General features: G+C 38.9%; 1 protein-coding gene across 1 annotated transcript; it reads left to right on the top strand.

The window, feature by feature from the left end:
• Window positions 1-53: 53 nt before the first annotated feature.
• Window positions 54-27,465, top strand: stag3 (STAG3 cohesin complex component). The gene is made up of 31 exons (XM_084719630.1): window positions 54-191; window positions 831-927; window positions 1,711-1,929; window positions 3,551-3,647; window positions 3,979-4,055; window positions 4,439-4,643; window positions 5,241-5,392; window positions 6,723-6,920; window positions 7,310-7,408; window positions 7,965-8,044; window positions 8,952-9,059; window positions 9,166-9,262; window positions 10,353-10,455; window positions 10,654-10,757; window positions 11,849-11,941; window positions 12,192-12,284; window positions 13,645-13,845; window positions 15,435-15,502; window positions 15,582-15,669; window positions 15,958-16,038; window positions 17,213-17,305; window positions 17,581-17,749; window positions 19,201-19,334; window positions 19,801-19,902; window positions 22,061-22,194; window positions 22,456-22,578; window positions 23,545-23,723; window positions 24,337-24,532; window positions 25,659-25,745; window positions 25,891-25,963; window positions 26,905-27,465. Exons 1-31 carry the CDS (start codon window positions 163-165, stop codon window positions 26,953-26,955), a joined length of 3,630 nt encoding a protein of 1,209 aa, XP_084575756.1. The 5' UTR covers window positions 54-162; the 3' UTR covers window positions 26,956-27,465.
• Window positions 27,466-27,932: the final 467 nt, after the last annotated feature.

Here is a 27,932-nt window from a genome sequence, read left to right as displayed (position 1 = left end):
TACTTACACCTAAGCAGATCCCGTTTAGATATTACGTTTTGGTATTATTACTAATTTTGTTTCGTCTCCATCACAGCAGGTCTCTCCTCTGAAGAAGCGAGCAAAGACCTAGACTTCCAATTCAAAACCGTCTTACCATCCGCAGTGCTGTTTTGACTGAAAATGACAACTGAAAACTCCGTTTTGGACAGGTAAAGTTAACTTACCCTAGCTAATTAGCTTAATCTTTTGATTGGCCATCTGAATGCGTTTTAGCTAACGTCAACTCGTAAGACTCGCGTCACAAAGTCAAAGTAAACAATCTACTTTCTGTGACTGTAGAGCCTGTTAGGCATTTATGATCTGCACATATTTTATGACTTGATAATTTTGCACATAAATTGGCAGTAGAGAAACATAGTGTTTTCATCGTATATATCTAAAATAGGCAGTGAAAACTAGCCCGCAAAGGGTGCTGAAACACCATCTAATGTACAGTCAAAACTATGAAAAACGGGTTTGAGGATACAGGGACACCTGAAATTAATACAGTAATACATAATAATAATTATGTGGGGGACACTGGGAGCTCCTCAGTTAACATGCTTAACTGTTGACCACGACAATACGTGGATAAATGCAAAATTAAGTGGTTAAATTCAACATTTTTTATACTGATTTATTTAAAATTCAAAATAGTTTATTAATAATTATCTATATTGACTGAATTGACACTTTATTGTGATGAATTTCTCAGCTTTATCACCCAGCCCTAAGTCTTGTTGGCCCTAGTAATACATTTTTGTTAATGCTGAGATTTGTTTTGATTCAATTTTCTTATTTTCTATTAGTCTTGAGGAGTTGGATGACTTCTCAGATTCTGGCAGTGATTATGTGGCCCCGATCAAAACCACAAAGCGGAGTAAAAAGACAGTGTCTGGACCTAAGGTAATTATGCTGTTCTCTCTTGAAATTTGGATATTATTCATTTAGATGATTAGAATATGTCAGCTCAAGCCTCCCCCTGCCACTTAGTCGAGGATAAGGTAGATAATGCAAGAAGGAAGTGACTATGGATAGGGATGCACGATAAAAATAGAGGCTGACAAATTATTATCCAATAACAGAAGTTGATAATGGGGGAAAAATATGTCAAATCATGAGCATTCTTAGGCTAAATGTTCAAAGTATATTAAAGTAAAGCCAAAGTATATTTGTGAAGTTTTTGAATGTACAGAACTGGAAAAAATAAATGAACATTTGAAGAGTCAAATCTGTTCTTTATTTTTGTTGTAGTAATGTTGTCAGTAAAAATTTTGTTCAGTAAAAGTGATGGATTATTAAATCATCCATATTTACTCCCTACATCTGAGCCTTCCCTCCCCTCAGGTATTCTTAAAGTACATGTTATATGAACTTATTTTTAATCTACAAAAGCACAAAAGTATTAGTTATCCTATTGGCACTGGCCATGAGAAGCAGATAATTATCAGTGATCTGTATCAGCTGGAAAAAAAAATGTACTCGTGCATCCCTGTATCTATTGATCATCTCTCACTTCTTTACAGAAGATCAAAAAGGCTTAACCTGAGTCATAACTGCAACACTGTGGTAGTCATCTGATTCAAGGCTACACCTTATCTTGCCATGGCTACCACTAATTCAGTTGACTACATCAATTCACTCTAAATCCCCTGCTTAGCTGCCCTCCCATTTCTCTTTCATCTCAAGCCACCCAAGAGACCCAGGCATAAAGCTGCATGGAGGGGGACGTCCAGCCCCAGCAGTAGCCCCATCCCCACTCCCCCAGACCACTCCCTGCAGCAGCAGCAGCAATCCCGGGGGACACGGGGCAGGCAGGCCTCTCGTGAACCTGTGAACGAGAGGAACCAGGGCATCAGCGCAGAGGATATCTATAATGCGGTCTGCTCTGGAAAGAGTGCCATGGTGGTGAGCAAACCCTGAGCTGAAGAGCAGAGGGGGAAGGGGGTATAGAGAAAAACACATGAGGGGAGGGAGGTGCTGGAGGAGGCTTGTGTAATGAGAAGAGAAACAAGGCTGTAAGAACCAACAATGAGAGATTATCATCTGCTGTCAGTGGCTGACTGATGTGACCCTATAGAATTGCCTTTGATATGCGAGGAGGAAAAAGTGTTTTCATTGGGTTGTGTAGTCAATGATTGACAGTATGCGTCCATCCCAACCATTGTTGTGCCATGGCCAGTCTCTCCTGGTTAAAGACTAGAAAAGAAGGGCCACATAACAATAGAAAGACAAAAAAGTGTGGTGAGCAGCAATAAAAAGAGTCTGTCACTACAGTATAGAGTAACAACACAATGCAGATGGTGAGTCTGGGTGAGGCCCACTTTTTATACAGTACATTCAGCAAATCTGGCAAACTGCAGTTCATGAAATTTAACTCTGCTACCCAAAAAATTCTCATCTCTGGGATAAATTTTACTCCACATTTCTTCCACTACTTTCCATTTTTAAATATGTTGCACAGTTATGAACACAACAGATGTTCTTTTATTTACAAATATGTTCATTGGTTTTCACTTTCATGAGTAAAAGATGGACACACTATGAAATCCTCAGAAGGAACAGAAGAAAGAAGAAGTACAAAAGACTGCAAAATGGCAAACACAAACATACCAAAAACACAAAAAGCCAGCTCAGACTCATATACATAATACCAGAAGTTACAATAATAATGTGGAGTGGAAACAATCAAGAAAATCCCTGCAGCATATTAGAGACACTAGGCTGTACATAATCACAATCAATAGTGTTCCCACATTTTATTGAACTGGTCTATATTTGAAAGTAATATACAGGGAAGTCACTTTAATGAGACTAAATCAAACAGCACTCTGCCAACATTTATCAGTTGGCACATTCTTCCTTGCAACATAAGCAACAATGCAGAATAGTCTATAATTGTGTTCGAATGTCACACATTGGCTTTGGAGGCCCAGGATGAGGGACACGGCCCATTCCAGTTCTGAACCCAATATGTTTTTTCTTTTCTTCTTTTCTTTTTTCAGATAGCACATTGGACCAGTACCTTTGCACCTTACTACATGACCAAAGACAATAACTTAGGATGCCAATGTCTATCTTTCATTAAAGCACATAGCTAAAAGAGTAGGGTTGAAATCATGTCTACATTTGGGGGATTTGTACATTCTGTATATAATCTCAGACTGTATCGCATTGGTATGATTGCAGACTGAAATTAATTCTCCAAATATCTTTTAACACAACAGATGTTCTAAAAGCTGTGTTTTTTATGTCTAATGGTGCCGTGGTTGCCAAAAGTGATTATGCAAAGGAGATGATGAAAAAAAATTGGAATTTAAAATGGGCAGAAAATATAAGCGAGAGAATAAAGTCAGCGCATACAGACCCCCATATGTCACTGAGAAAAATATGGAAGGCCAATGGTTGGAGAAAATGTTAAAGTTGGAATCCACAATGTTATTCAAATGATGTACTGCTATTGTATCTGTATACCCTTTGATCTGAGCCGTGTGTTCTCATTGGCTGCTATCTCCCTGTCAATCTTCAGACGGTGGTGGATGAGTGGCTGGACAGTTACAAGCGAAGCCAAAACGCGGGTCTGCTGGTGCTCATCAACTTCATTGTTCGGGCCTGTGGATGCAAAGGTCAGAGGTCAAGATGGAGCTCACAGGATGAGGGGTGGGAGTCAGAGTTCAAGAGATTATCTTTCCAATTTCAGCTCAGGCAATGATCAGCAGTCAAATATTGATCTCTCAGTATGGTAACGATGCAGTGTCTAGATGGTGTGTTAATCCTATGTCGATTTTCCCCACAACATATCAATATTTAGTGAGAGTGAAATGGAAATGAAAAGAAATCTGAGCACATACTTTAACTTTTGGGTCAAATAGAACCAGAATTGTTGCTTTATTGTTTGTATCTGTGTGCAGTTGTTGATTTCACTGTAATTCCTATATGTTTAATTATTTTATTCAGGTGTGGTTAGCAGAGAGATGTTTGACAGCATGCAGAATGCTGAGATCATCAGCACATTAACCAAAGAGTTCAACGAGGTGAGAAAAGGGGAAAAAATTTAGATTAGTTTGAATGAATCCAAAAAAAATCAAGATTACTCCTTTAGATCTGCAAGTTTGAATCTAGTTCTGAGTCTTTATCCCATCTTACTTCTAATAATCCTGCTGGAATTTGCTGAAAAAGTCAAATAACCCCAATGTCCCAGGAGATTATGATCGGAAAGATGGGGTACAGCGTGATGGAACACACTAATTAAAGTCTAATGCTGATAAATGAACACATTAATGAGCTAATCACTTTGTTTTTCAACTGATGTAATTGTCACCAGCAGAGCCAAACACAGGCATCAGCCTCAGATAATTATACGGAGCATGGTGAAAAATGTTTCCTCCATTTTGTCTTGTTTACTTTCATCCTCCAGGATTCAGTGAACTATCCTCTGTCCTCCCTCGGCCCCCAGCAGAAGCGTTTCAAAGCCAGCCTGTGCGAGTTTGCTCGTTTTCTGGTGCGCTCCTGTCGGAATAGCCTCATTTATGATGAGTACCTCTTCCCCATGCTGTTGGCCCTGCTCACCGGCCTGTCTGACTCCCAGGTCAGAGCCTTCAGACACACCAGTACCCTGCTTGGTAAGCACATTGGTACACTTAAGGCAAATAAAATATAAAAGTCCATGCACACACAAAAATAATTTTTTTTTCACTTGCTTTAGCAGGGCAGGAATTATACCACAGCCAAATGGCCAGTGCTGTGAACCTGCATTCTATGTCAGTGATTCCAGCGCTTTTTCTCCTGCTCTTTTGGAAAGCAGAGCAGACTGTTTCATTTAAATGACATCTTTTAGTTGCTAGAGATGTTCTTTTGTTTGAGTGTGCTCTTCTTGTATAACTTGCTTTTGTTGTTTCTCATTGTTGTCTTTCAAAACTTCTCCTCATCCTTGTGATTTCCTCTCCATTCAACCAAATAAAATTCAACAGCTTATCTATTATGTGATCAGGCTGATAAGTACAATACATTATCAGCAAGGATTTACTTTGTATATTGTAGGAAATTAAAAGGGACACAAGAATGTGCAGTTAATGTAACTATTGTACACATGCTGTGAAGACTGGTGTATAAAACCTACTCTGAGAAACATCATGTGTCTTTCCCCCTCAGAGAGACCCCTGTTTATATGTTGTTCTATCAGTATTGTCTAGCCTTGTCAGTTGTTTTTTCTCTATTAGCCATGAAGTTGATGACTGGCCTGGTGGAAGTAGCTCTGATGGTGTCTGTTCAGCTGCAGACCACCCAGCGGCGATATGACACAGAGAACAGCAAGAGGGCACATGACAGAGCCTCTGACAGACTGGAGGAGCTGCAGGCCACCATCAGTCAGGTAAGGCATACACACACACACACACACACACACACACACACACACATAAGCAGTGTCAGAGTGCAGACAAAGCACCACTTACATATTAAGCATGCAGGTCGGACAATTAAATCAGCGAGATGACATCAACTTTGGAAAAAATCTAGCATGCACAGAGCAGTGCCCAGGGCCAATGTCTGTGCTTGAAGCGATAGTACTAAAATATCCATATTTAAGACATTTTTTTTTATCATGCAAACCCTTTTAAGCAGATTTTAGTAGGTTCTTAGTGACAAATAGCCAAGTAGATACAGTAGTAATAGTATAGTAATAGTAAATAGATTTTCTGAGTAAAATAAGTAAATAAATTATGTTTTTCTTTTTAAAGCCTTTAGCAGAAGAGAGAATGTTGTGGTGGAAAATCAAAAAATAAAGACAGGCACAATGACCAAAATTGTCTTTGTGGTGTTTTAATAGAAGTTTGCAAAGGATCAGCACAAAGTCACACAGAAATTATGTAAGGAACTGATAACGAGTCAGCAATGTACACCTGTCTTATAGGGTGAAGAGACAAAGGAGGTTGGGTCAGGATGAACCTGAAGTGCTTATCAGGAGAGTCAGGATGTGTTTGTGTTATTAGAAGTTGTTTTTTAAAGGGAGAACAGCCTGTGTGTTGAAGGATGAGTAACCAATTACTGTCTGATCGAACATGAGAAGTAAATCTCAGAAACAAAATACAAAGTTCAACACATAATTTTCCCACTACAGTGTTCAGCCAGAATGCATAATGTATCCACAATTCTTCTGCATTGTAAGATACAGAAAGGAATATGAAAGGTTATCAGGAACATATTTAAATGTGAGCATTGACTGTCTGCTTAGCCTTACAGCAATGACAAATGATCGCCCCAGCTGACCTGCAGACTGTGAACAAATCAGTGGTCCTGTCACTGAAATTCCTGTCCATGTGATTAACCTCTTTTAAATACAGTCTTGGTTGTGTATGTTTATTAGGGATGTCAAAAGTTTTCCATATTAAATTGAAAATTGATTAAAATGCGCTTTAAATTTCAAGAATCAAATCAAAAGGCACAATCGCAACTCTCCCAGCATTTGTTTTTCTTTCTGCCCCTGTCCCCTCGTGCGGCATCTGGTGCATGTCCAAAGGGAAAAAAAACAACAGTTCAGAGACGACACAGAGTAGCTTACCTGTCGTTATATCACACCATATAGACTATCTTTTAAAAGAAGAATTTGAAAATGTGAACAGTTGTAAGGGCATAAAACTATGGATTTGGAGAATCATGATACCCCTAATGTTTAGATGTCCATATTCATGTTTGTTTTACAGCTGCAGGAGAACAGAGAGGAAGTGCTTTCAATGACGAACGGCATGTTTCGCGGTGTGTTTGTGCACCGTTATCGGGACCGGCTGCCTGATATCCGGGCAACTTGTATTGAGGAGTTGGGTATGTGGCTGAAAACAAACCCTGAAGACTTCCTCAATGACGGATGTCTGAAATACCTCGGATGGACCCTGCATGACAAGGTAAACACATACACAGGAGTAGACAGTAGAAAATACATGACAAAATGAAAGTTTCACCACTCAGTGCTGGCAGCACCATGTGTTACAGAGTTAGCAGCTGTCTGTGTGCAGCTCTCTGTAGGCCATCAGTGGAGATAACAATAACAACGACTGCTATGTATAGGGAATTGTTTTCCAAATTAAGCTGCCCTTTATTTTATATTCATACTTTATAGGCTTTGGCAGCCTCTCCCTCCAGAGACGGTTGTAGAATATCTGCAAACAGATACAGGAAGGATCACACGCACTCTCACAAAGAGAATTGTCCACTATGAACAGACTTGCACATCAGTCTGCATGCAGGTTATGGAGGGTGTGTTGTTATACACTATTCTTCTTCTCTCCCTCAGCAAAGTCCAGTGCGTCTGATGTGTGTGCGTGCCCTGCAGGGTCTGTACCAGGAGAAGGAATTCATTGGCCGCCTGGAGCTTTTCACCAGCAGATTTAAAGTAAGGCATCCCTCTGGATTGGGCTCACACTTCATTTAATGCCTTTTTTCTCCCTCCTGACTGTCTTTCTGTCTGTCTGCCTCAGCATCTCTCTTTAATCTATTGTTTCAGCTTATTGTTTCTATTTTGTTGCTTGTCTCTTTCTCCTGAATTTTTGTACCCCCTCCCCTTATTTTTTCACCATTTCTGTTTGTTGCTATGTCTCTTCCTTTGTCTGGGCGTGTGTCTGGGTGTGTTAATTGCTGCCAATTACTGATGGTTAATAAGCTCTTCTCAAACACATAAAAACCCTCCTAAGCCACATGTGCTGCAGCAGATAAATGGTTTTCATGCCATGGCTTAGTGCCTAATCAGTGGGTTTGTGTGTGTGCCTGCATGTATGTGGGTGTGGGTACATTTATGCATATCTGTGCGTGTCTCTTTTATGCCTGTTTGTCTGCTCGCATGATCGTGCATTTGTATGTGTGTGCCACTGCATATCTGAGTGTGTCTGTGTGTGTGCGTGTGTGTGTGTGTGTGTGTGTGTGTGTGTGTGTGTGTGTGTGTGTGTGTCTAGGAGAGGATGCTCAGCATGGTGTTGGACAAGGAACCAGACGTGGCAGTGGAAGTGGTCAATCTGTTACTACTGATCCAACAGTGAGGGGTTTCTCTGGTGGTTTCCCTGTGCCATTTTCTGCAACATACAGTACAGGAATTTCTTTTTAGTAGATCAGAACATATCTACTATAGTAAATATGACTGATACAAGTGCCCTTTCCTCTTTTTTGCTGCTTATGGAAATCGCAATATGGCCAAGTGTCCAGATCGCAGAAGCTGCAATTATTGGATAAAGGAAAAATATATGACAAAACAACATTATAATGAAGTACCTGAAGCTTTGTGCCTTTATTATGACAGGACATGACAGGATTGGTAGCTTTCTCAACTTTCGGTTAAGGAAAATGCGCAAAATGTTAAACCCTACTAATTATACATCGAGCTACATAATAACATGACTGATTTTAAAATCATTCATTTATTTAATAAACATATAGTTATTTGTACTTGGATGTCAGCTATTCTGAAAAATCTTCTGAGTAGTCTGGAAATCTGAGTCTGGTAAAGTCTGTGAAATGTGAGATTAAATAACAAACACTGCTAGCATATTCTGGTTGTCTACAAATTATTTCAATTCCAGTTTCTCAGCAGTAGAAGTGTAATGGTTACTCATAACTGTGATAACTCTTTGTCATGATTGCTGATGATTCATAGAGTGAGTCATGATCCATCTCGTTGACCTACGTCTCACAACACTGAGTCAAGTCCTGTGTAAATTAGATGGTTTGGAGTTTTATTAGCAAGAGAGATGACAACGTGGTAATCACATTCAGAAGAAGGGTTTGTTAAATTAGAATATAGAAACATCATGCCCTTTAAAAATCACCCATAAAATGAAGCAAGAATCATTCAGTTCAGTCATATATCACTGAAAATCACAATGCTTGATGATGACAGGGTTTGGACTTTGTTCTTTGAGTGTAACTATATTGATCTACATGTGCAGAAGGACAGAGGAAGGCCTGAGAGACAAGGAGTGCAGCCACATTTATTCCTTGGTGTTTGCTTCACACAGAGGTCTGGCATCTGCAGCCGGCATCTTCCTCTACAACAAGTACATTTTCACCCTCCCTTTCCTTCTTCATGCATTTATCTGTTTCATTTCTTTATTTTTAATGTGCAATGTGCAAATTGTTTTTTTTTTTTTTTATGTGTATCAGGCTGAAAGATTTGATTACCAGTGACAACCAGGAGAAAGATAAAAGTGACCACGCAGACTTCTTTCAGATCCTCATCTCCTTCTTCGTCCAGAGTGAGGTAGTGTTGCTTTCCAACCCTGTCTCCTGTCTATTATAATCTGTCTCCTTCTACCCCACCCATGTTTTAAAGTAGAATAAAATTGAAAATATCTTGAAAATGTATTTATATAATTTTATTTTATTTTATTTAATTGAGCTTAACGAGAATTTGATAATTTTCCATTATGTTTTTGTAATTACAAGTATACTCATGAATATACATCATGAGTTCCTTATGAAGTAACTCTGACAAAGATTAGTTTAGATTAATTGAAACGTACACAGGCTTGTGTCATGATGGACAAAAAACATTTTGTAATGTAGTTGTCAACATAAGTAACATTGCTCAGTTTAATTTTTAATACATATCTAAATATTTCGTATAAATCAAAAAGGCAACCGTCCATGTAAAAATGTGTTTGTTCTTTTGTTTATGTGTGTAAACTGATTCCCGGGCAAAAATGTATCACTCAAGCAATGTTTTCATATCTTTCCATTGTTGCAGATTTTGGTGCACAACAGACTCCTCATCAGAGTTTGGGTGTGACTTATGGTCAGCTGTGTAGCTGTAGTCAACCAAAGAAAATCTTGACTCGATTGACATTCTACCTACTTTTTAAACACACACAAACACACACTGCCATGAGGGTCACACCAACCTCTGTCTATAAGCAAAGCTCAGTGACAACACAGCTTCCACTGCAGTATAAACTTCCAGGGAAAGGAGCATGAAAAAACATTTCCAGCATCTGATCTGCAACTGTCCTTGTTAAGTTGTTTCACATGAGGCTTAATGTTGACACAGTTTCTCTTGATTGTGTCTCAGTATCACAACATTAGTCCAGCATCACACCAGCCTGTGGGAATAGCCACATTAGCAACATGCTAATGCCAAATTCAGTAGCATAAAATTTGTGTTAAAGTCTCAAGTCAAATTCTCTGGGTTGATGCATACACATCCTAATTTCCTAATACTTTTTATAGTTTCAGCTGTAAACCATGCATTGTGTCATGGGTAACACAAATGATGGTCATTGTAGTTCAGAACCACACTTGTACTTAACAGCTGTGCAGTGAAGTTAATCTAAACCAATTCACGGTCTTGACAGTTCCATGAGCATGGAGCGTACCTGGTGGATAGTCTGTGGGGTGTGGCAGGATCTGAGCTGAGAGACTGGGAGACTATGACGACATTGCTGCTACAGGATGCTGGTGAGGAACAAGATAAGATTGTGAACACACCACAAGCAGTCGTAGCTGTCAGTCAGTGCATAAAGCTCAGTTTGATGCTAATACACCATAATAATTGATATAACTCTAATGCTGCTTCCTCTGTGTCTCTGCATTGTGTAGTCTCAACCACCACCCACTCAGCTCTGCACTTGTCTGTCCCTCTGTGTGCATTGTCAGGTCTGATGTATGAGGAGGAGGGGGCTCTCATAGAGCTGATGATGTGCACCGTCAGACAGGCAGCACAGGCAACCCCACCTGTTGGGAGAATTCAGAGCAAGAAGGTGGCGACAGACAAATACATGACGATTCTAGCTTGTTTTGTGGAACAGTGAAGCTTGGGGGCGAGAGAACTGTCATTCTTTGTTTTAACTTCAGTTGTACCTGTCAAACAAAAAGTCAGATTTCCAGAGCTACAATATGCAACATTGTGACACTAAACAGAATAAATTAGTTAGAGCACATCAGAATGAATCATTTGTGCAGATACTAGTATTGTATTTTTCATTGCAGCTGACACACATTTGTTGTTGGTTACCTCAGTCTCAGGATTCATGCCATTTTAAGGTAGACAGCTTAATACATCAACATATTTTTATGCACATTTTGAAGTATCGCATTGGAAAAGGTTGATGGAAATTAAAAAAAGCTTCAGTCTCACAAGCTTTAGGTGGTTTCAGCTTTTTTTTTGCCATAATGGAAGATGAAAAAACTTTGTCTGAATACGTTTTTTAATTAGTGACCATTTAACTCATTACTGATTACTGATCAGCTGTTTCTAATTCCAAAGTCTCCCCACCACTCCCATGGCTCACGTGAAGACATGAAACAAAATTAAATGTCATATTTCCATCATATTTTCTACATTGTTTTTCACTGTTTGATGTTTGACAGGTCTTCTTTTCATCACGTCATCGTGTTTTGCCTTATTCTTCGGCAATGGTTTAATAGTTTTCCGACTGGAGAATTGGCAACACCTCATGCTTATATCTTTGAACCAACTCCTAATAATTGTATAATGGTAGTGGATGGAAACAAGCATCCATTTGCATGTCCTTTGCAGAGTTTGTCCAGTTTCTTTCACTCAAAAGTTGGTTTAAATTTATGATACATTTGAATGGAAACACAACACGGTCAACTTTGCAGGCTGTGGAGTTGACTGCCTTTTTTTTTCGACAAAAGGTTGCATATTTAGCTTTGAAATGTGCACATTGTTGTAAAAGAAAAAAGTTGATTCTTTTACTGTTTATGTTGGTCATTTACTCATCTGTGGTCACTTTAAATGAACACGTAGGAAACATGTTCACACTCTAATGATGTCTGAATCTTTTTGTCCTCATGTGTGTGCCTACACTGAACATAAATGTGGGATTAGACTCTGACTATGAAGGATAAGAAAGTCCAGGAACAAGACAAGAGGCGTATCACTGCACACTTCATACCCATACTGCCACAGCTGCTGGCCAAGGTAGGCTGCGCTTAACATACTTTATAACACTGATAGTGGAACTTGGCACATTTTGTACAAAGGGTTAAAGCTGTTGATTTTTAGTGAAGCATTGGAAGCATTGCCACCTCAAATTCTGCACCAGAGTGACCCAGTATCACTTTAATTGTCTATTGTCATATTAGACAGAGAATGATGGTGACATAAACATATACGGTATTTTATATTTTCATGTCTTGTGTGTTTCTCTCCTCCTGTCACTGACCTGCAGTACTCAGCAGACGCAGGAAAGGTGAGCCTACTTCTCAAAGCTCCCATGTACTTTGACCTGGAGATTTATACCAGCACTCCGCGACTGGAGAAGGTAAATCTGTGAATGCAATTAATTTCCCTAAAATAGATTATTTAAACCTCTATCTTTACATTTTCTTCCTTTTTAATCAGTACCTGTCTTTTGAATTTTCCCCTATAGCATTTTTAAAATGCTGATATTGTAAAGTATTTTCCTGAGATGTCCATGAGAGAGAATGAAAGAAGGAATTGAGCCGCTGGTGCTCAGAGAGACACTTTCTAATGATTTCTGTCCTATTTAGGGCTTTACAGTTAATGGCTTGTCATGTTCAAATTAATAGCACAAAAGAAATAAATGAAAAATGGTTATTAAGCCAAATATTGGGGGAAAATGAACTGAACAGAAAATGATTAATGAAACTCTGTCAGACGAAAGGGAACAAAAGTGAACAGTGGCTCAACCTGCTGGCATGCTGTGAGGCTTGAGGTAATGAGTTCACCTGTGGCAGACTGCCTCAGCAGCAGACGCTGAAGCAGTGGTGAGGGAAAAGACACTTAATGGACAACCAGCAGGGGTGTGAGTAAGATAAACTAGGTAGGCACTTAAGTTTGTCGTTAGGCCAAATTTATCACAGCAAGAGACATTTTGACACAATAGAAGTGATTTAGTGTTGGTCAAGTGGTCAGTTGGCACATTGTGGCAGAGAAGTGGAAATAGAAAGTGTGCAGCCTCTCAAACTTGCCCTCTGACTTCACCTGTATCTATAAATATGAGGAGCACAGGTATGTCTGGAGAATAAAATTATAACGCTGACTCTACTTAACCACAGGGTTCCTATGCAGTATGGAAACATGGAATTTGATTTTAGTAATTTACATGTCTAGATAAGTATAGAAAAAGAAAAGGGAGTTTGGAGAAATATTTCGAGACTGTTGCCCCTGTTCTGTCTTCTAAAATGTAAAATTCAGAATTTCTAAAAATAAATGAATCATACAAACCAAATGTTTTTCATGGAGTTTGGAGCAGCCAGTGCAGCCAAAATGTTTTTGACCATGTGAGAGTGCAGACCAGAGCAAGAAAGAAAATGCAGACATATCTTTGAATTGTATTTCTTATGCATAAGAGACCTTTATATCTGTTGTCAGATATGGTCTGAAAAACTTAACCTAGAAGTCTGGAATTTTGAGTCTGGAAAAGTATGGAATTTTGAAATGGAAAATGTGTAGAAACCCTGTAGTCGCTTATTATGCAGTCATCACAGTGAATGCTGGCAGTCCACACTCACACTGCTAAGTCAGAGTTAAGTAAATGAACAGACCATTAAAGTTATCTATCTATATAGCAATCGAGACGTGTTCTACTTTACTTGTTCTACTTCTATCTACTGTTGTCCCTTGATCTCTCCTCCTTCACTCTCCCCTCTCTTCCTCAGCATCTGGACCTGCTGCTGTGTCAGATATGTGATATTGTGTCAAAGCACACAGAGGTCACAGTGCTGGAGGCATGTGCCCACCTGGCCAGCACCCTTTGCTCCGACCGCTACACCTTCTCCTCCCGCGCACGCCTGGCATACAGCCAGCTGTTGGACAGACTGACTGAGTGCTTCAGCACCTACTTCAGTGACCTGCTGCAGGTGGGAGAATGTATTGGTAAAGCTTGCATACAGAAAAATAAAGAGTATGGAAACCTCATCTCTCCATATTTTGTCTTTTTAATTTATTTTTGTCATATGCTCTTGATCAGTCTTTACATCCAGTTGTTTGTTTTGCAAATTTTTAATGAAAAGTATAAAAAGAGGTACTAACTTTGACAGGGATTTTTTTTTCCTAATTTCCTGAAAAGTAAGGTGTTTTGGACATGCTGTGTTTCCACCAGACAGCAACAGCATGTACCGTATTATTGTTATATATTTCAGTTGTCCATTAAAAAATGAAGCACACTTGAGCCCTGATCAGGCAGAGCGTAGTTGTTACCATGATTTGAAAAGAAAACAACAGCTTGAAGACAAAATAGTGCAGTTGTTGACATTTTTGGCAAGTTCTTTTAATAAATTTAAACTTGAGCTGCACAGTTACTTGAAATATTATAGAAATTGTAATATGAACAAGTGCAATATCCACATTGCAGGAGTGGCAGTTGTTTTAATAAAGGTAAAATGTGTGACATTTGTCAGTGTTAAAATACTGTAGTGCTGCTGAGATGGCCTGGCCTAGAAATCTTGTTCTCCAGACGTTAAAAAAAACATGTTTGAATTGGTTGATACAGACAACAAACTTTACATCATCATGATTTAAATTGTTTTTTTCAGTGAAAATGAAAATTGTGAGTCAAATATGATCATTCAATGTTTTTTTTTTGGTTGTTTGTTTGTTTGTTTGTTTGTTTTAACCATATTGTGCAGCCCAATTTCCTTTTTTTTATTATTATTATTTTTGGGGCTTTGCCTTTATTGATAAGGACAGCTGAAGAGTAGACAGGAAAGGGGGGTGTAGGGCGGGGAGATGACACGCAGCAAAGGGCCACAGGCGGGAGTGGGACCAGTGGCTGCTGCAGAGGACCGACAGCCTCCATACATGTCCATTCAATGTCTTCTGGGGCAAGCTGCCCCATGATTTATCCTCTGTCTGAGTGTCTCATGTACCTACATGGATCTCCATTTCCCTCTGCCCAGTGCAGTGTTTGGACACCTTTGGAGTTTCAGATGCAGATGTGTAGGTAGCTAACTAACTAACTATCTACTAACTAAAGTTTAACTATTTATAGCTAATCAAAATAAAAGGTATAGATTGGACTTTACTTCATGGCAAAATCATAGTTAGGCCAAGGACAGGTGATTTGGTGGTTTCCATGCAACTTTTTTTTTTTTTTTTCAATGATCCCCAGTGCTCTGCGCTCTGTCTGATCAGGTCTTTACTGTGTACAACTATACTAAGAAACACAGGATTGTGCTCCAGAATACGAAAAAAAAAAAGACAAGGACAAAGACTTGGCAAATAATTATGAATCACAACTGTCAGGGTGTTTAATTTAAAGCACATCTTTTAAATTAATTAGTTGTTTTTATAGTAAAACAAGCAAAAGTCCAGATTGGTAAGCATCTGTTCTCTCAAGAATGTGTGTGCGTGTGTCTGTGTGTCTGTGTGTCTGTGTGTGTGTGTGTGTGTGTGTGTGTGTGTGTGTGTGTGTGTGTGTGTGTGTGTTTGTGTGTGTTTGTGTACCTAGGGTACGGCAGATGATGATGACGTATACTGTGCAGCCACTGCACTGAAAAGGATTGCAGCCTTGAGCAGGTAAGTGTGTGTTCTTGTAATACATCTGGCAGTTGTACAGACTATTTCTTACACAGGATTGTGTATGTTTGTTGTCCAGTGCAAAAGACCCAACAGGCTTGAAGCTGTTTGACTCCTGTCTCAAGCTTCTGCAGAGCAGGCTGGAGTCCAGAGAGCTCGACAAGGAGGTCTGTGAATGAGTCACACTGATTCTGATATTTGAAGGGAGTGTTGTGTTGTGAGTTTGTCAACTTTCTGAACTGAACTGCACAAAATTTTAGTTTGGGGTAAATGAAGTGCAAATTTAATGTTTTGATGCTGGGTTCAAATATTTTCACTTTGACATTTTTGATTCTTCTGTTTAGTTTTATGTATCATGTGTTATCATCTGAGAAAAGTAAAGTGGAAAATATTTTTTGCATATTGCACCAAAATCTCCCCAAAAGCTGATTTTAAGTTTACTTTTATCATTTCAGCTCATGGTGTCAGCTCTGAAGTGCGCAGCCTCTCACCTGATGTGGGCTAAAGTGAATGCAGTAAACTCGAGGCCAACTCAGGTGCTCATCTGACATCATAAAGCGGCTACAGTTTCTTTTTAGGATGTTGAATAGTTTGACCTTCACTCAGTCTTTCACACACCAAGAGATGTCGTGTGCTTTAACTTGGCTCCAGCACAAGATAACACAACCTTTGTGATAAATACTCACATCGGAGTCAACCCACGGTGTCATGTTGGTGTTCCTCCGATGTATTTGTGGTGCTCCTCTCTGCCTTGTTATTCAACAATTCACCAGCTGCGCAGACAGCAGGCAATTAACGCAACAATCTGTTAGTGTACATACAATCCCACATTGACACTCAGACACTTGTTTCCTCACTGGTTCACACTTTTTCTGGCTGTTTCTCTTACTGTTAATGTTTCTCTCTACACCTTGGTTCTTTCTCATTTTCTTATTCTCATTCTGGTTCTTACTTGAACTCATTTTCACTTTTTCCTCAGTTTTTTTCTCACTCTCTATCACACACACACTGAACACTTATTTATTACTAATTCAGCCATTTGTGTGTTTACTTAAACCAGCATTCTAGAGAAAACACTTACAAATCCCTACTTTGTATTGAGTTTATAATATTATTCATCACTTGTCTATTTTTATTAATAGCTGCAGTCAAAGTTGCTCCTGCATGTATTCTCACACAAAACAAAAGCTTGCTTTGCTTACATGGATAATATTTCGTCAACACAATTGAAATCATTCTGATTAGCTTACACAGACACTAAATAAAGTGATCTAATAAGATGTTTGTTTACATACCCCAGAGGATTTCATCAAAATACAATTTTTTGACATGCCCAAAATGGTTCCACCCACTGTGAAGCATCTGAACTGCCAGACGAAGAAGTGGTTCTGCCTGTTAATTGAATTTTCAGGATGGACTTGTATTATGTCCTCGGAACAATATTAGTAGTTCTTCCATTCTCACTAAGAAAGCAAAAATGTCAGCAGCACATTTTACACATTTTCACACCCTCTTGTTAAGTGTTCCTCTCAAGTTTTAAATCCCAACTGATCAATAAATAACTTAAATATAGAAGCTGAATTATGGTTATAATGTGATGACAATAACCGGCATTACTCCTGCTTCCTGTCCTACACACACACATTAATGATCATATCTGAGCTTTTGTGATCTCTCCTCTTTTTGTCCCTCCATCACCAACTGTTCCAGGCGGAACTGAAGCATCTGCAGAAGGAGGTGCGTTCGTTCTGCAGAGTCTGCCAGACCTGTCTGTCTCTGAACCAGACTGAGATCAGAGACAAGGTAAGAACTTTCTTCTATTTCCCATTGTCCCATATGTGAACTAACCGTGCAGCCATAAGATTTTAAACACAGAGGCTTTATGGTAGCGGCTTATTGCAGGTGAAAAGGTTATTTTCAGTTTATACACTTATATATACACATTCATTAAAGAGCTGATAGAACTTCTTGTCCCTGAGACTGGTTACTATAACCTGTTACCCTATGACACAAAAAGACTGCACTTTAATTTACTCAGAAGGTAAATTCTAGTAAAGTGTGCGTCCTTTTGTCCACAGGCATTTGAGTTGCTCTGTGACTTGCTGATCTTGTACAGTGCAAGTTCAGTCCGCTCTGAAACTGCCCTGCAAACATTGGTCCACCTGCCATCTGATTCCCTGCGCTCTGAGATGGCTGCTTTCCTCGTGGACTACATCTTCTCTGAGGCTGAAGAGACTGAGCTCAACGGTATGGTCAGCGTGTACTCTTAGCGCGGGTTTACGCCAGGCTTGTTTAGTCTGGTTGAACCGAATCCTGGAGCGTTTACAAGCTCGGTGTTGTTTGTTTGGATTGGTGAAAACAGCGTAATCGACTCAACAACCACTCTATGGTCCGCTTTCAAATGGGTGTTCTCAGATCGCTGTCTAGTGAACTTCATTTGTGGTGTGAACACTGTTTGAACCAATAAAAGAGGTGTACCATTGTATGAGTAATTCTCAAAAACATTCTCTCATGCCGTTCATGTGACTGTGGAACTAGTGATGGGTTTGCTTCCAAAATGTGGACTGGACTTACAAAGAAGTGAGAAATGCCTGCAATTAATATATTTACTGTAATAAATCATAAATACAGTAATAAATCATAAAAACATGATATGTCATCAGAGATAAAGGAAACATGCTGAGTTGAAATACTACTCTGACAATAATACTTAAAGCCACTGTGTCCTCCACCGTTTAACATTAATTAGAATTCAAATGAATGCTAAATGTTTGCTGAATGAGTTATTGTCTGTTTATGAGTCGTAAGAAATCATCTTTTAGAAGGAGCAGATGTGTGTAACAGTTGAATTGAACAATATGTCAGTGGAGTCTGGTAGGCAGAAGTCAGGCAATCACTGAACTCGAACTCCAGAGTCTGTATTTTCCGAGCGGTGGGGTCTTGTTTTCAGGATAACAAGGTTAACTTTACATTAATAGACAACTTACAGTTATAAACAGCTTATCGAATTACAGTGGAGGACTTGTCACCAGTTATTATTGTCAAATTATATTGTTGCGCTCCTGCAGTGTTCCTGCAGCCTGCCTGAGCTTCCTCAGTCTGTGAAGGAGGGGGCAGGGGAGTCAACTTGATTCAACCATAGACTGTATATTAAATAGGGATACAAACCAGTTGCAAAATTGAAAGAGTGTATCATCCTCATATTGTTTCGATTCAGGAACTGGACTTTTAGGTGTGAACCCACCTTCAATAAATGTTCGCATAGTCTGTGGTACTTTCCAGAATCACTTTCAGTCTTTGTTGACAAACTGACTGCTGTTACAGACATCATCCTCCAGTTTTTCCATGGCTGAATGATGATGTTCACAAAGGGATTTTTGTTTTCCTTGTGGATGTGTATTGTTTTGGAACCTAACTGCTCAATTTTAACACCACCAAAGCTCTCCCAGCGGAGCATGCCATATTTAATGCCTGCAGACATACTTTTGATGTCTTGTTTTGACAATCTGCTGCTATAACAAATCTTTTTTCTGTATTTTACAATGTGTTGCCAATTCCCAAACCAATGCCAGTCTTGCAACACAGGTTCTGTTTTGCTTGTGTCTTTATCATCACCACAAAGTTTTCTATATGCTTATCCTGTCTACATCTGTTACATTAACCATTGCTCTATTACTAACCCTGGCTCTCCTCTGTAGTTGAGGGTGAGGAGGAGATGAAGTTAGCTCTCCTCCAGAAGAAGCGCAACCAACTGGCCGGCTACTGTAAGCTGGTCATCTACGGGGTGCTGGACCTCTCCGCCGCCACCGATGTCTTCAAGTACTACAGCAAGGTCGAGATCAGATAAAGCCTTTAGAGCATAGATCCATATTCTTAGCTTTGCATGTTATATTTATATTCTAAGCATACATATTCATATTCATATTCATTGCCTGGCTATGCATAACAATTGGTTGCACATGTAATCAGAATGTTTTAATTGTTACATTAGTGAGTTTAGAAATAATTAATAGCAGTGTTCGACTATCTACTAGTTTTTTTGAGTAATTAATTGGGTTAGAAACACAGGAAATGTGTATATAAAGAATTAATAATGGGGAGGAAGTGTAAGAGGGTGAGAAAATCTGTTTTAGAAGCAGCAAGGTGCCAAGAATGAGTCAGAGGGAACACAGGTTTAAAAAAGCAGAGATGACAAGAAGGGAGTGGATTATTTGTACATATTTAGATGGCTCCATGAATTAAGTAGACTAATGATTATAACGGAAGTTTTTTTTCCCCCTTTTTCTGTTTGTCTCCAGTACTTTAAAGACTTTGGCGACATCATTAAAGAGACTGTAAACAAGAGCAAGCTCATCAATCCTGTTCAGAGCGCCAAGACTGTCTGTCTGAGTGTGCAGCAGGTTTGCATTCACAATTCATTAACTAGCCTCTATTTTTTTTCTGAGAACTTGGACTGCAAATAATGATTAATCTTTTAGTCTATAAAATGTCATAAAATTAAGAAAAATACACATCACAATTTTCCAGAGCCCAAAGTGACACAAAGTGTCAGATTGCTGCTTTTTGTTTCTAACCAACAGTTCAAAAACCAAAGATTCTTCATTTACTCTCAAAAAAAAAAAAAAAGCAATTCCTCACATTTAAGAAGCTGGAGCCAGCATATGTTTTACATTGTTGCTTGAGCATGACTGAAACAACTAATTGCTTATCAAAGTATTTGGCAACTAATTTTCTTTCAATTCACTAATTGATTAATCAACTAATAGCTGCAGCTCTACAAAGAAATTCTATTGTATGATGTCAATGAACTTCACACAGAATACACTGAATTTGAAGTCTGAAAATTGTTTAATTCTGATGCTACTAATAGTGCAGTATATTTAAAATAGTGTTACTTAACCTTTTATAGTGAAACAAGTTGTTTAAATGGAGTACTGCATACCTATTTACTTCTCAAAAGTCAATTTTACTGTTTATTTATTTAAAATAAAATTACTTAACCTTTTTATAGTAAAACTTTTTTGACTATCTAGAACTGTATAAGTTGTTTAACTGGAGTACTGCATACCTATTTACTTCTCAAAAGTCAATTTTACTGTTTAAGTTAAGATTTATTTGCACACGCTGCTGAAAATATCAGCATTGAAGCATATCATATTATTACACTGTGACAGTGTCCCAGAGCTACACATGCATCTTCAAATGGGAATCTATCTATTTTCAATGTATTTAATATATTGCTACTATTTGTATTGTGCCTGACAAACGTTCAATCACAGAATATTATTTAAAACATATAATATTACAATAACAATACATTTTATTCATATAGTGATTTTCCAAACAGGGCCTCCAAAGTGCTTTGAAGAACAATCAATAAACAATATGTAGAATAAGCAATAAAACATTAAAATAGAGCAACAACAATATATAATTTACAATAATAACAATAGAATACATAACAATAAGTAGAAATAAGAGATAAAACATACAGATAGACTAAGGCCCAATCCCAGTGTCCTCTCACAGACTCTCAGATTATGAGGTGTGATCCCAGTAAGCCTTCAGGGGATTGATGCTGTCTAATTGTCAAATCCTTTAGTGCATGAGGGTTGTCTTGTGGACGTTTCGAGTCTTTTATGCACAGTTTCCCCAAGTCTGCATTTTATGCAAACTTTGCTTGAGGGAATAACCCAGTTCATATCATTGTAACGCTAAACACATGGTTACCACAGGAACGCTAAAAGAGTGCAAAGATGACAAGATGGGAATAATGTGTTTCATTTCATGGTACCTGTTAAAACCCTGGTGGCTGCATTTTTGGTTAGCTGTAGTGAGGAGAGGGATTTTTAGATGCAAATACAGAAAAGAGAGTTTCAATAATGTGCCTGAGGCATTAACGACCATTTCAAGGTATTTGATGGATAGAAATTGCCTAATTTTAGAAATTTATGAGCTGAAAGAAGCATGATTGTACTACAGATTTGATATGACTGTTCAAAGTAGGGTTGCTGTCAAAACACCAAGGTTGCTAGATTGTGATAGAAATCTCAGAAGCAGTAATTTTCTGTAGTTTAAGTTCATCCAGGGTTTCATGATCATCCTCAGATGCATTGCAATTATGAATCTTTGCAGAGAAGTCAATAGTAGGGAATTTAAAACCAATTTCTTGAGATTATGATCACAATGTTTGATGTTCTCAATTAGGCTGCATCTTGAGTTTTGTTGAAGAAGCATGAGCAGCTGCAGATGGATGCAATCCAACCACCACACCCTGGGTTAAAAGCTTAACATTTTGATGCTTTCGGGATGCATTGTTGATCGCTTTATAATCACATCGTAGCCCTCTGAACTGGAATCAAATCAAATATTAACGTACCAAGGGATTCTCACCCCTAGCATCTTGGCAAACTTGATTAAACTGGCTAATTAAAACCAGCACTTGAATTGCTTAGAGATATTTTTTTTTACTTGAACCAACCAACTAACAAGCGGAACAGTCTCTACATATCTAGAGAAGTGTTTGAATGGCATTCCTTCATGTTCATGTGTGTTCAGCTGTTCGCAGAGATGCTTACGGAGGACCACAGCAGGCAGGATCTCAGTGAGATTAAAGACTTGGCCAAAAGGCTTGCCATGAGCTTTGGCGTTGATCTTCATCGTATCCGCAAACCACTGTTGGCCCTGCACATGTAAGTAACACACATGACTGACAAACACACATGAGCCCTGTCACGTTATCACTCAGTTTGTTCCATTTTGATTTCGCTGTGAGGGCAGTTTTTTCGGCTCAGTGAAAGAAAATGAAACAGCAACTGAGAATTAGTAGTGAATCACCACACTTGAAAGGTGAAAATTAAACATCAAATATTTTATACATTGTAGGTGTTCATTCTGTGTAATAGCTTTGGATTTTATGTTAGAGCTGTTGTGTGTGATGTGTTTCCCCATAGGGATGGTATACGTTTTGCATTTCGGGACCCACAGGAGGGAGAACAGCAGCACCTGAATGTGCCCTTCTTGGAGATCCTCAGCGAGTTCAGTTTCAAGCTGCTGCAGCAGGACCGTACCCAGCTGTGAGAAACTAAAATTTACAAACTCACACAAACATGTTTATTCAAATATGACGATCTGTGTTTAGATTTTTCTTAAATGGGGTTGTATTATGTACCTATTCATAGTCAGTGTATTACCTATAGTAGATGGTGGTCAGCATGTCATCTCAGTTTGGAGACGAAGCTGGAGGACCAGTGTAGGAATGTACTGCTGTGGACAGGGTCAGCAAGAAAAGATATCTTACCCACCTAAAAAAAAAAATCAGTTTGGGTGTACGCTATATTTAGAATATTTTACCTTGCCATCAGATGGCCTTTCCATTATATAAGCAACATATTACTCTCTCCAAACTAACCAGAATCTTGTGGAAAAATCAATAATTTTACCTTGCACTGCCTCAGTCTGTTAGATTGTTTGTGGTATTGTGCGACCTCTCTGACTCTGAATTCACCTCTTATAATACAGAAGTCACAATAACACAAACAAACAAACTGATTATAATTCACTGTTAATCTTTTGTGCTCTTGCTGCTTCTCCAAATTGGTGGTGTGCCAATCGCCATCTGCTGTAGGTAATGTACTGGATAAGTACCTCATACAACCCCACAAAAATCCAAACCATCCCTTTAACAATATGAGCATAAGACGACAATAACAGTGTTTACACCGTCTCACCTGAGTCTAGTGTTTCAGAGGATTTCATTGCTTGCAGTGTATTTGCTGACATCATTTCAGGATCAGTGAAAGCAAAACAGTTTTCTTTCCTCAAAGAGGAAAAGGCATCAGTTTGAATCTGACAATACTACACTGGAACTTTATTTATTATAAGTATTATCAAAGTGACTGTGTTTTATGTGTTAATCACTGGGTTGTATTGGGTTTGAGTCATTCCAATTTAAAGAAAACCTCAAGAAACTGAGCCACTAAATACTAACAAAGGTTTCTCCTTAGTCCTCATCTGTCTGTCACTCTGTCCTTCCTTCCTAGGGCTGCGTTTCTGAAATCATTGTGTCCCAGTGCTGCCCTCTCCTGGCAGCCAGTCAGGCTGTATCAGCATTCTTTAGAGGCCCGCTCCTTTGCTAAACCCAGACAGCAGGAGGAGAAAGGCAATGCTGCCTTTTCACATGATACCCCTGTAACTAAACGCAAGAGGACCACTGCTCGGGGTGAGATAGATACACTGCATGTTAACATAAAAACTTTAAAATGTGACTGACTTGTAATGATTTGGAAAATCTGTCTTTGATTCCCCTTTTAAACAGGTGGGTGAGAGGTGACAGTCTGTTGTTGAAGTTCATAGTAATTTGGTGAAGGGAAGGATACCTAACACTCAAATGCAAGTTAACTAGGAGCACAACCAAGAAACTGTACTGACCTGTGAAGGAAAATAATGCAAAATGCCCACCACAAGTTTCCCCAATCCCAAGGTGCTTCCGTTACATTGGTGACAGTCAGTCAGAGTAATGGCAGTGGTGTTTCTTTGTGGGCTGCTGTTGGGGTGTCTCTCTCAGTCATGTCGCCTTTGCCACCAGCAAAAAAACAAGACTGTCATTGTGTATCGACCATGTTTATGGGGACATCATTTAGTAGACATCGCCCAACACTACTGACTGCCATGTAATATTCTCAATATGATTAAACTATTCAGAAAGTCAGTGTAACATTCGATTGTGTGGTCAGATGACACAGATAGTCACTGTCACCAGTCACGGCCGATCAAGCTGAAAACCACCCACAGAAGCTGATCAGTTGGTGCATCTTTACTTGCGTCTCCTCCAGGTTCACTGTCCAGCACAGTCAGAGGTTCTGGGTTTGACAGCAGCAGCATCCACAGCAGCCTGTCCACACCAGCCCTCACCTCCACTGTCCAGAAGCAGATAGCCAAGCAGCCTGCCTCCAGGATACTCAGAGCAACAGAGTCAGATGCTGGCAGCTGCATGACTGAGCCGGACTCTGAGTCTGAGTTCTCCACAGGGTAGGCTGACTTTTTATGATCAAGACGTTTGCAGTATTTATCATCTCTGTTTCAGAGGTTCAATTATTACTGCCAGACACCCACCAAATGCTGGAAATTGCCAAAGATCAGTCAGTTTCTGTCTGTCCACCAGCCAAAAGTCAGGCACTCTCTGTTCTAAACTGTTTGTTTACCTGAGCAAAAAGCTGCTCAGTTTTTGAAGCAACCAGCCACTGTGGTCAGTAGAAGAAAAATCTTGTTCCTATAAACACATGTTGCACCTGCAGAAATATTTGTAACTTGCAACACAGGCTAGTGAAAGACTTGTCGTGAATATTGATTAGTGTTTACAGTAGTTAATAGTGTTGAATATGTGTTAGCACTACGCTGTCTCCACCTTGCAGCATCTGCAGTACAACCAAAATGGCGCCTGGGGGCATATCAGCTAGTGCAGACAAGTGACTGACAAAGACCAGTAGCAGTTCATTATCCCGGTTCACGCTTTCTAGACTGCAAACTGCCAGTGGCCACTGACAGACTTGGACTTAACACTACCTCTGAGACTGACAGGGGTTTGATGACAGGGAATAAAACACAAAGGTGGCTTTAATGCTGGGTTTGGCTCCTGACACCCCAAGGATGAGTCAACTAAATTGGTTGCAATGCCAACTGAGCAAACTAGCTAACAGCACTATATTTGTCGGTAAAGCTAACTACTTTAGCAACAAGAAAATGTCTTTTTTTACATCAGAAAACTCGGAAAATCACCTGTGTACTGTGTTCCCTGTTGGTCTAGGAAGCTGTGTTTGGTTCGGCCATGTTCACTGGTAGACTGCTGAGTCACATTTTGTTGGAAGGAAGAAATCATGATTGGATTTTAATCAAACTAAAATTATTTATTTGTATTTTTGGCATATGTTGTTAGATAACTGCACACTATCACTGGGGATGTGATCTAAAGGGTTAAAAAGGCATTTTTGTTTCATCTGGACTTTAACTCATGTTCAGATGGTTGCTGATACAGTAGGTAAAGAAGAAAGGACGGTTCACCAGGTGCTTTGGCCATTTTATCAGCCTGCTATAATTTATAACCACATGAGAGAAAGACTCTAAGGCTGCCAGAATTTACCTGTTGCTCTTCAACCAGGGCTCAGATGCGAAAGGTGAAACACATCAAACGCCGCCACACCGCCCCCACTTTGGATCAGCAAGACCTGAACTCCCATCTCACCTTGTAAGATTGATCCAAGAGGAGAACACAAACTGTTTCACAACAGAATTGCTTTTCTCTTCAGAAAATGTGAACATTTGTCTCATTTCATGATAGCTGTTATCTGGTAAGAATAATTATATTTGAATGAACTGATCTTTCTCTGCAGGCTGTCTCTCATTGAGGACGACAACGAAGAAAGACAGGAATCTGACTCTGACCATGAATCTGCTTATACACTGGTAAAAAAAAAAAAAAAAAGACATGTTGGTCATACCCATTTTAGGATAGATTACACACCTATTTATATCAGGTATACTGTACATAAGAATTATGAGTCAGCTTTAAATTGTATATTTGAAAGTTTGACTATAATATACAGATTTTATTACATTCGGGTGATCTTTCAAGTCTTTATACATAGTTTTAATGTGCAATATGTAAGTCCAGCTGCTAGGGGTCTTTCTCACATTAAAACAATAACAAAACTTGAAGTGAAGTTAGTTTTTAAACAACCACCATAAGTAATAAAAATCTGTCTGACATGACATGACTCAGGCAGAAATCATGTTCACGGATGAGGTAATATTAAGGTTTATTCACATGTAGCCACATACACTAATGTTCCTCCTCGCTCTTTGAAACATCAGTGTATCGTGTTTTCTCAGAGGTTATGTCAGCTAGCAGTGATCTAACAACAGCAAGCAGGAAATGCACTGTTACCTTAAATAAACTATGATTTTCTCTGTGAACATCGTTGGATCATTTAAGTACACTGTACACAACTCAACAAAATATATAACGTGTTTGGCGTATTTAGACATTTTAATGTGAAATGTTACATAGTATAGCTTTAAGTATCGTCTTGTAATACACTCCTGTGCCACTATTTTGGATTACATCTTCTGACCTACAATCAAATTAATGCTTGTGAAAATACATTATACTTACATACTTTGTGGACCAGACTATTACTCATTAATTCAACATTATAGCAGCAATTTTAGAACTTTAGAATTTCTAATGCGATAGAGACTGCAGTTGGGACAGTGCCGCTGGTGATATAATGATGCAGTTTGTATGGGTTTTCCTTGCTTAAAAAATAAATAAAGATTAAGGGCTACATTCCTGACAGGCTCAAACTTTTTTCATTCTGTTTTTTTTTTTTTTTTTTTTTTTGCAGCCCTCCACACGTCACACCTCAGCCAGTTTCCTTGATGAGCTCTTTGACTGAGGGCACAGTGACCCAGACCACCCTGGAAACAACAGTTCTGTTTTTGTTTTTTTTATAAAATGCATCACGTTTGCGTTTTCAGTGGTTTCAGGACATTTGAGTGTATTAAGTAACAGGCTGTTCTGTTCTTCTAAATGAGACCTTACTGAGTTCACAGTCATTCACACAATTCAGTCATTCATTTTGTTGGAGGGGAAGAGAAGCAAAATGATTATGAAGTCTGGGGGCAAAAGTTGTTGCCATTCACCATGAGGAGTGTTTATGTTTTGAAAACAAAAAGCACCATATGTTCAGAGGAAATGCTGTGTTAAAGTTCCCTGGCATTAAGATGAAAGTCCCCCTTTCTCTGTTCTTCTGTTCCACATTTTGAATTCAGTTTCTGTGTATTTTGTACTGTTTTTGACAGCACCTTTGTTTGAGCACTTGTTAATTTAATGTTTATTAAAAGATGCTTAATTGAGCAAAGTAATACTTTAAGTTTGTCTTTAATAAAGTCACAAATGGTGTTTACGGGTGAGCATGACAGTGTGATGTACATAAATTCCTAAGGCAGGCTCAATGCCTTTTAGACAGTGATTCTCAAAGTGTGGACTGTGGTTCAGTGGTTGCCTGTGAAGACCCTGCAGGTGAGGCTTTAGAGGTCATAAAAAACAAATAAAATGTTTTTAATCTTAATTTTAAAAGTTTGATGTTACCATAAAATATTTATGATTAAGTTTGAAAGTAATCATAAATAATAAAACAAAGCCACAGGATTTGAACTGTTATTCTTCATTTATCTGACCTGTTCAACAAGTGTTAAAGACGGATTCTGTGACCTATCACAATGGCCTGACACAAATTATATTTTATCATTGGTATGATTAGTGTTGTGTTGTTCAAGGTTTGCATGGCCCACAGAAGATTTTCAGATTTCAGATCAAGTCGTGGCATTCTTAAAGGGATTGGTCACCCAAAAATGAAAAATTCAGTCATTA

Source organism: Lutjanus erythropterus, chromosome 5, assembly GCF_056507025.1.
Source record: "Lutjanus erythropterus isolate fLutEry1 chromosome 5, fLutEry1.hap2, whole genome shotgun sequence".
Classification (NCBI taxonomy): Eukaryota; Metazoa; Chordata; class Actinopteri; order Lutjaniformes; family Lutjanidae; genus Lutjanus; species Lutjanus erythropterus.
This window is presented reverse-complemented; position numbering and strand designations above follow the sequence as displayed.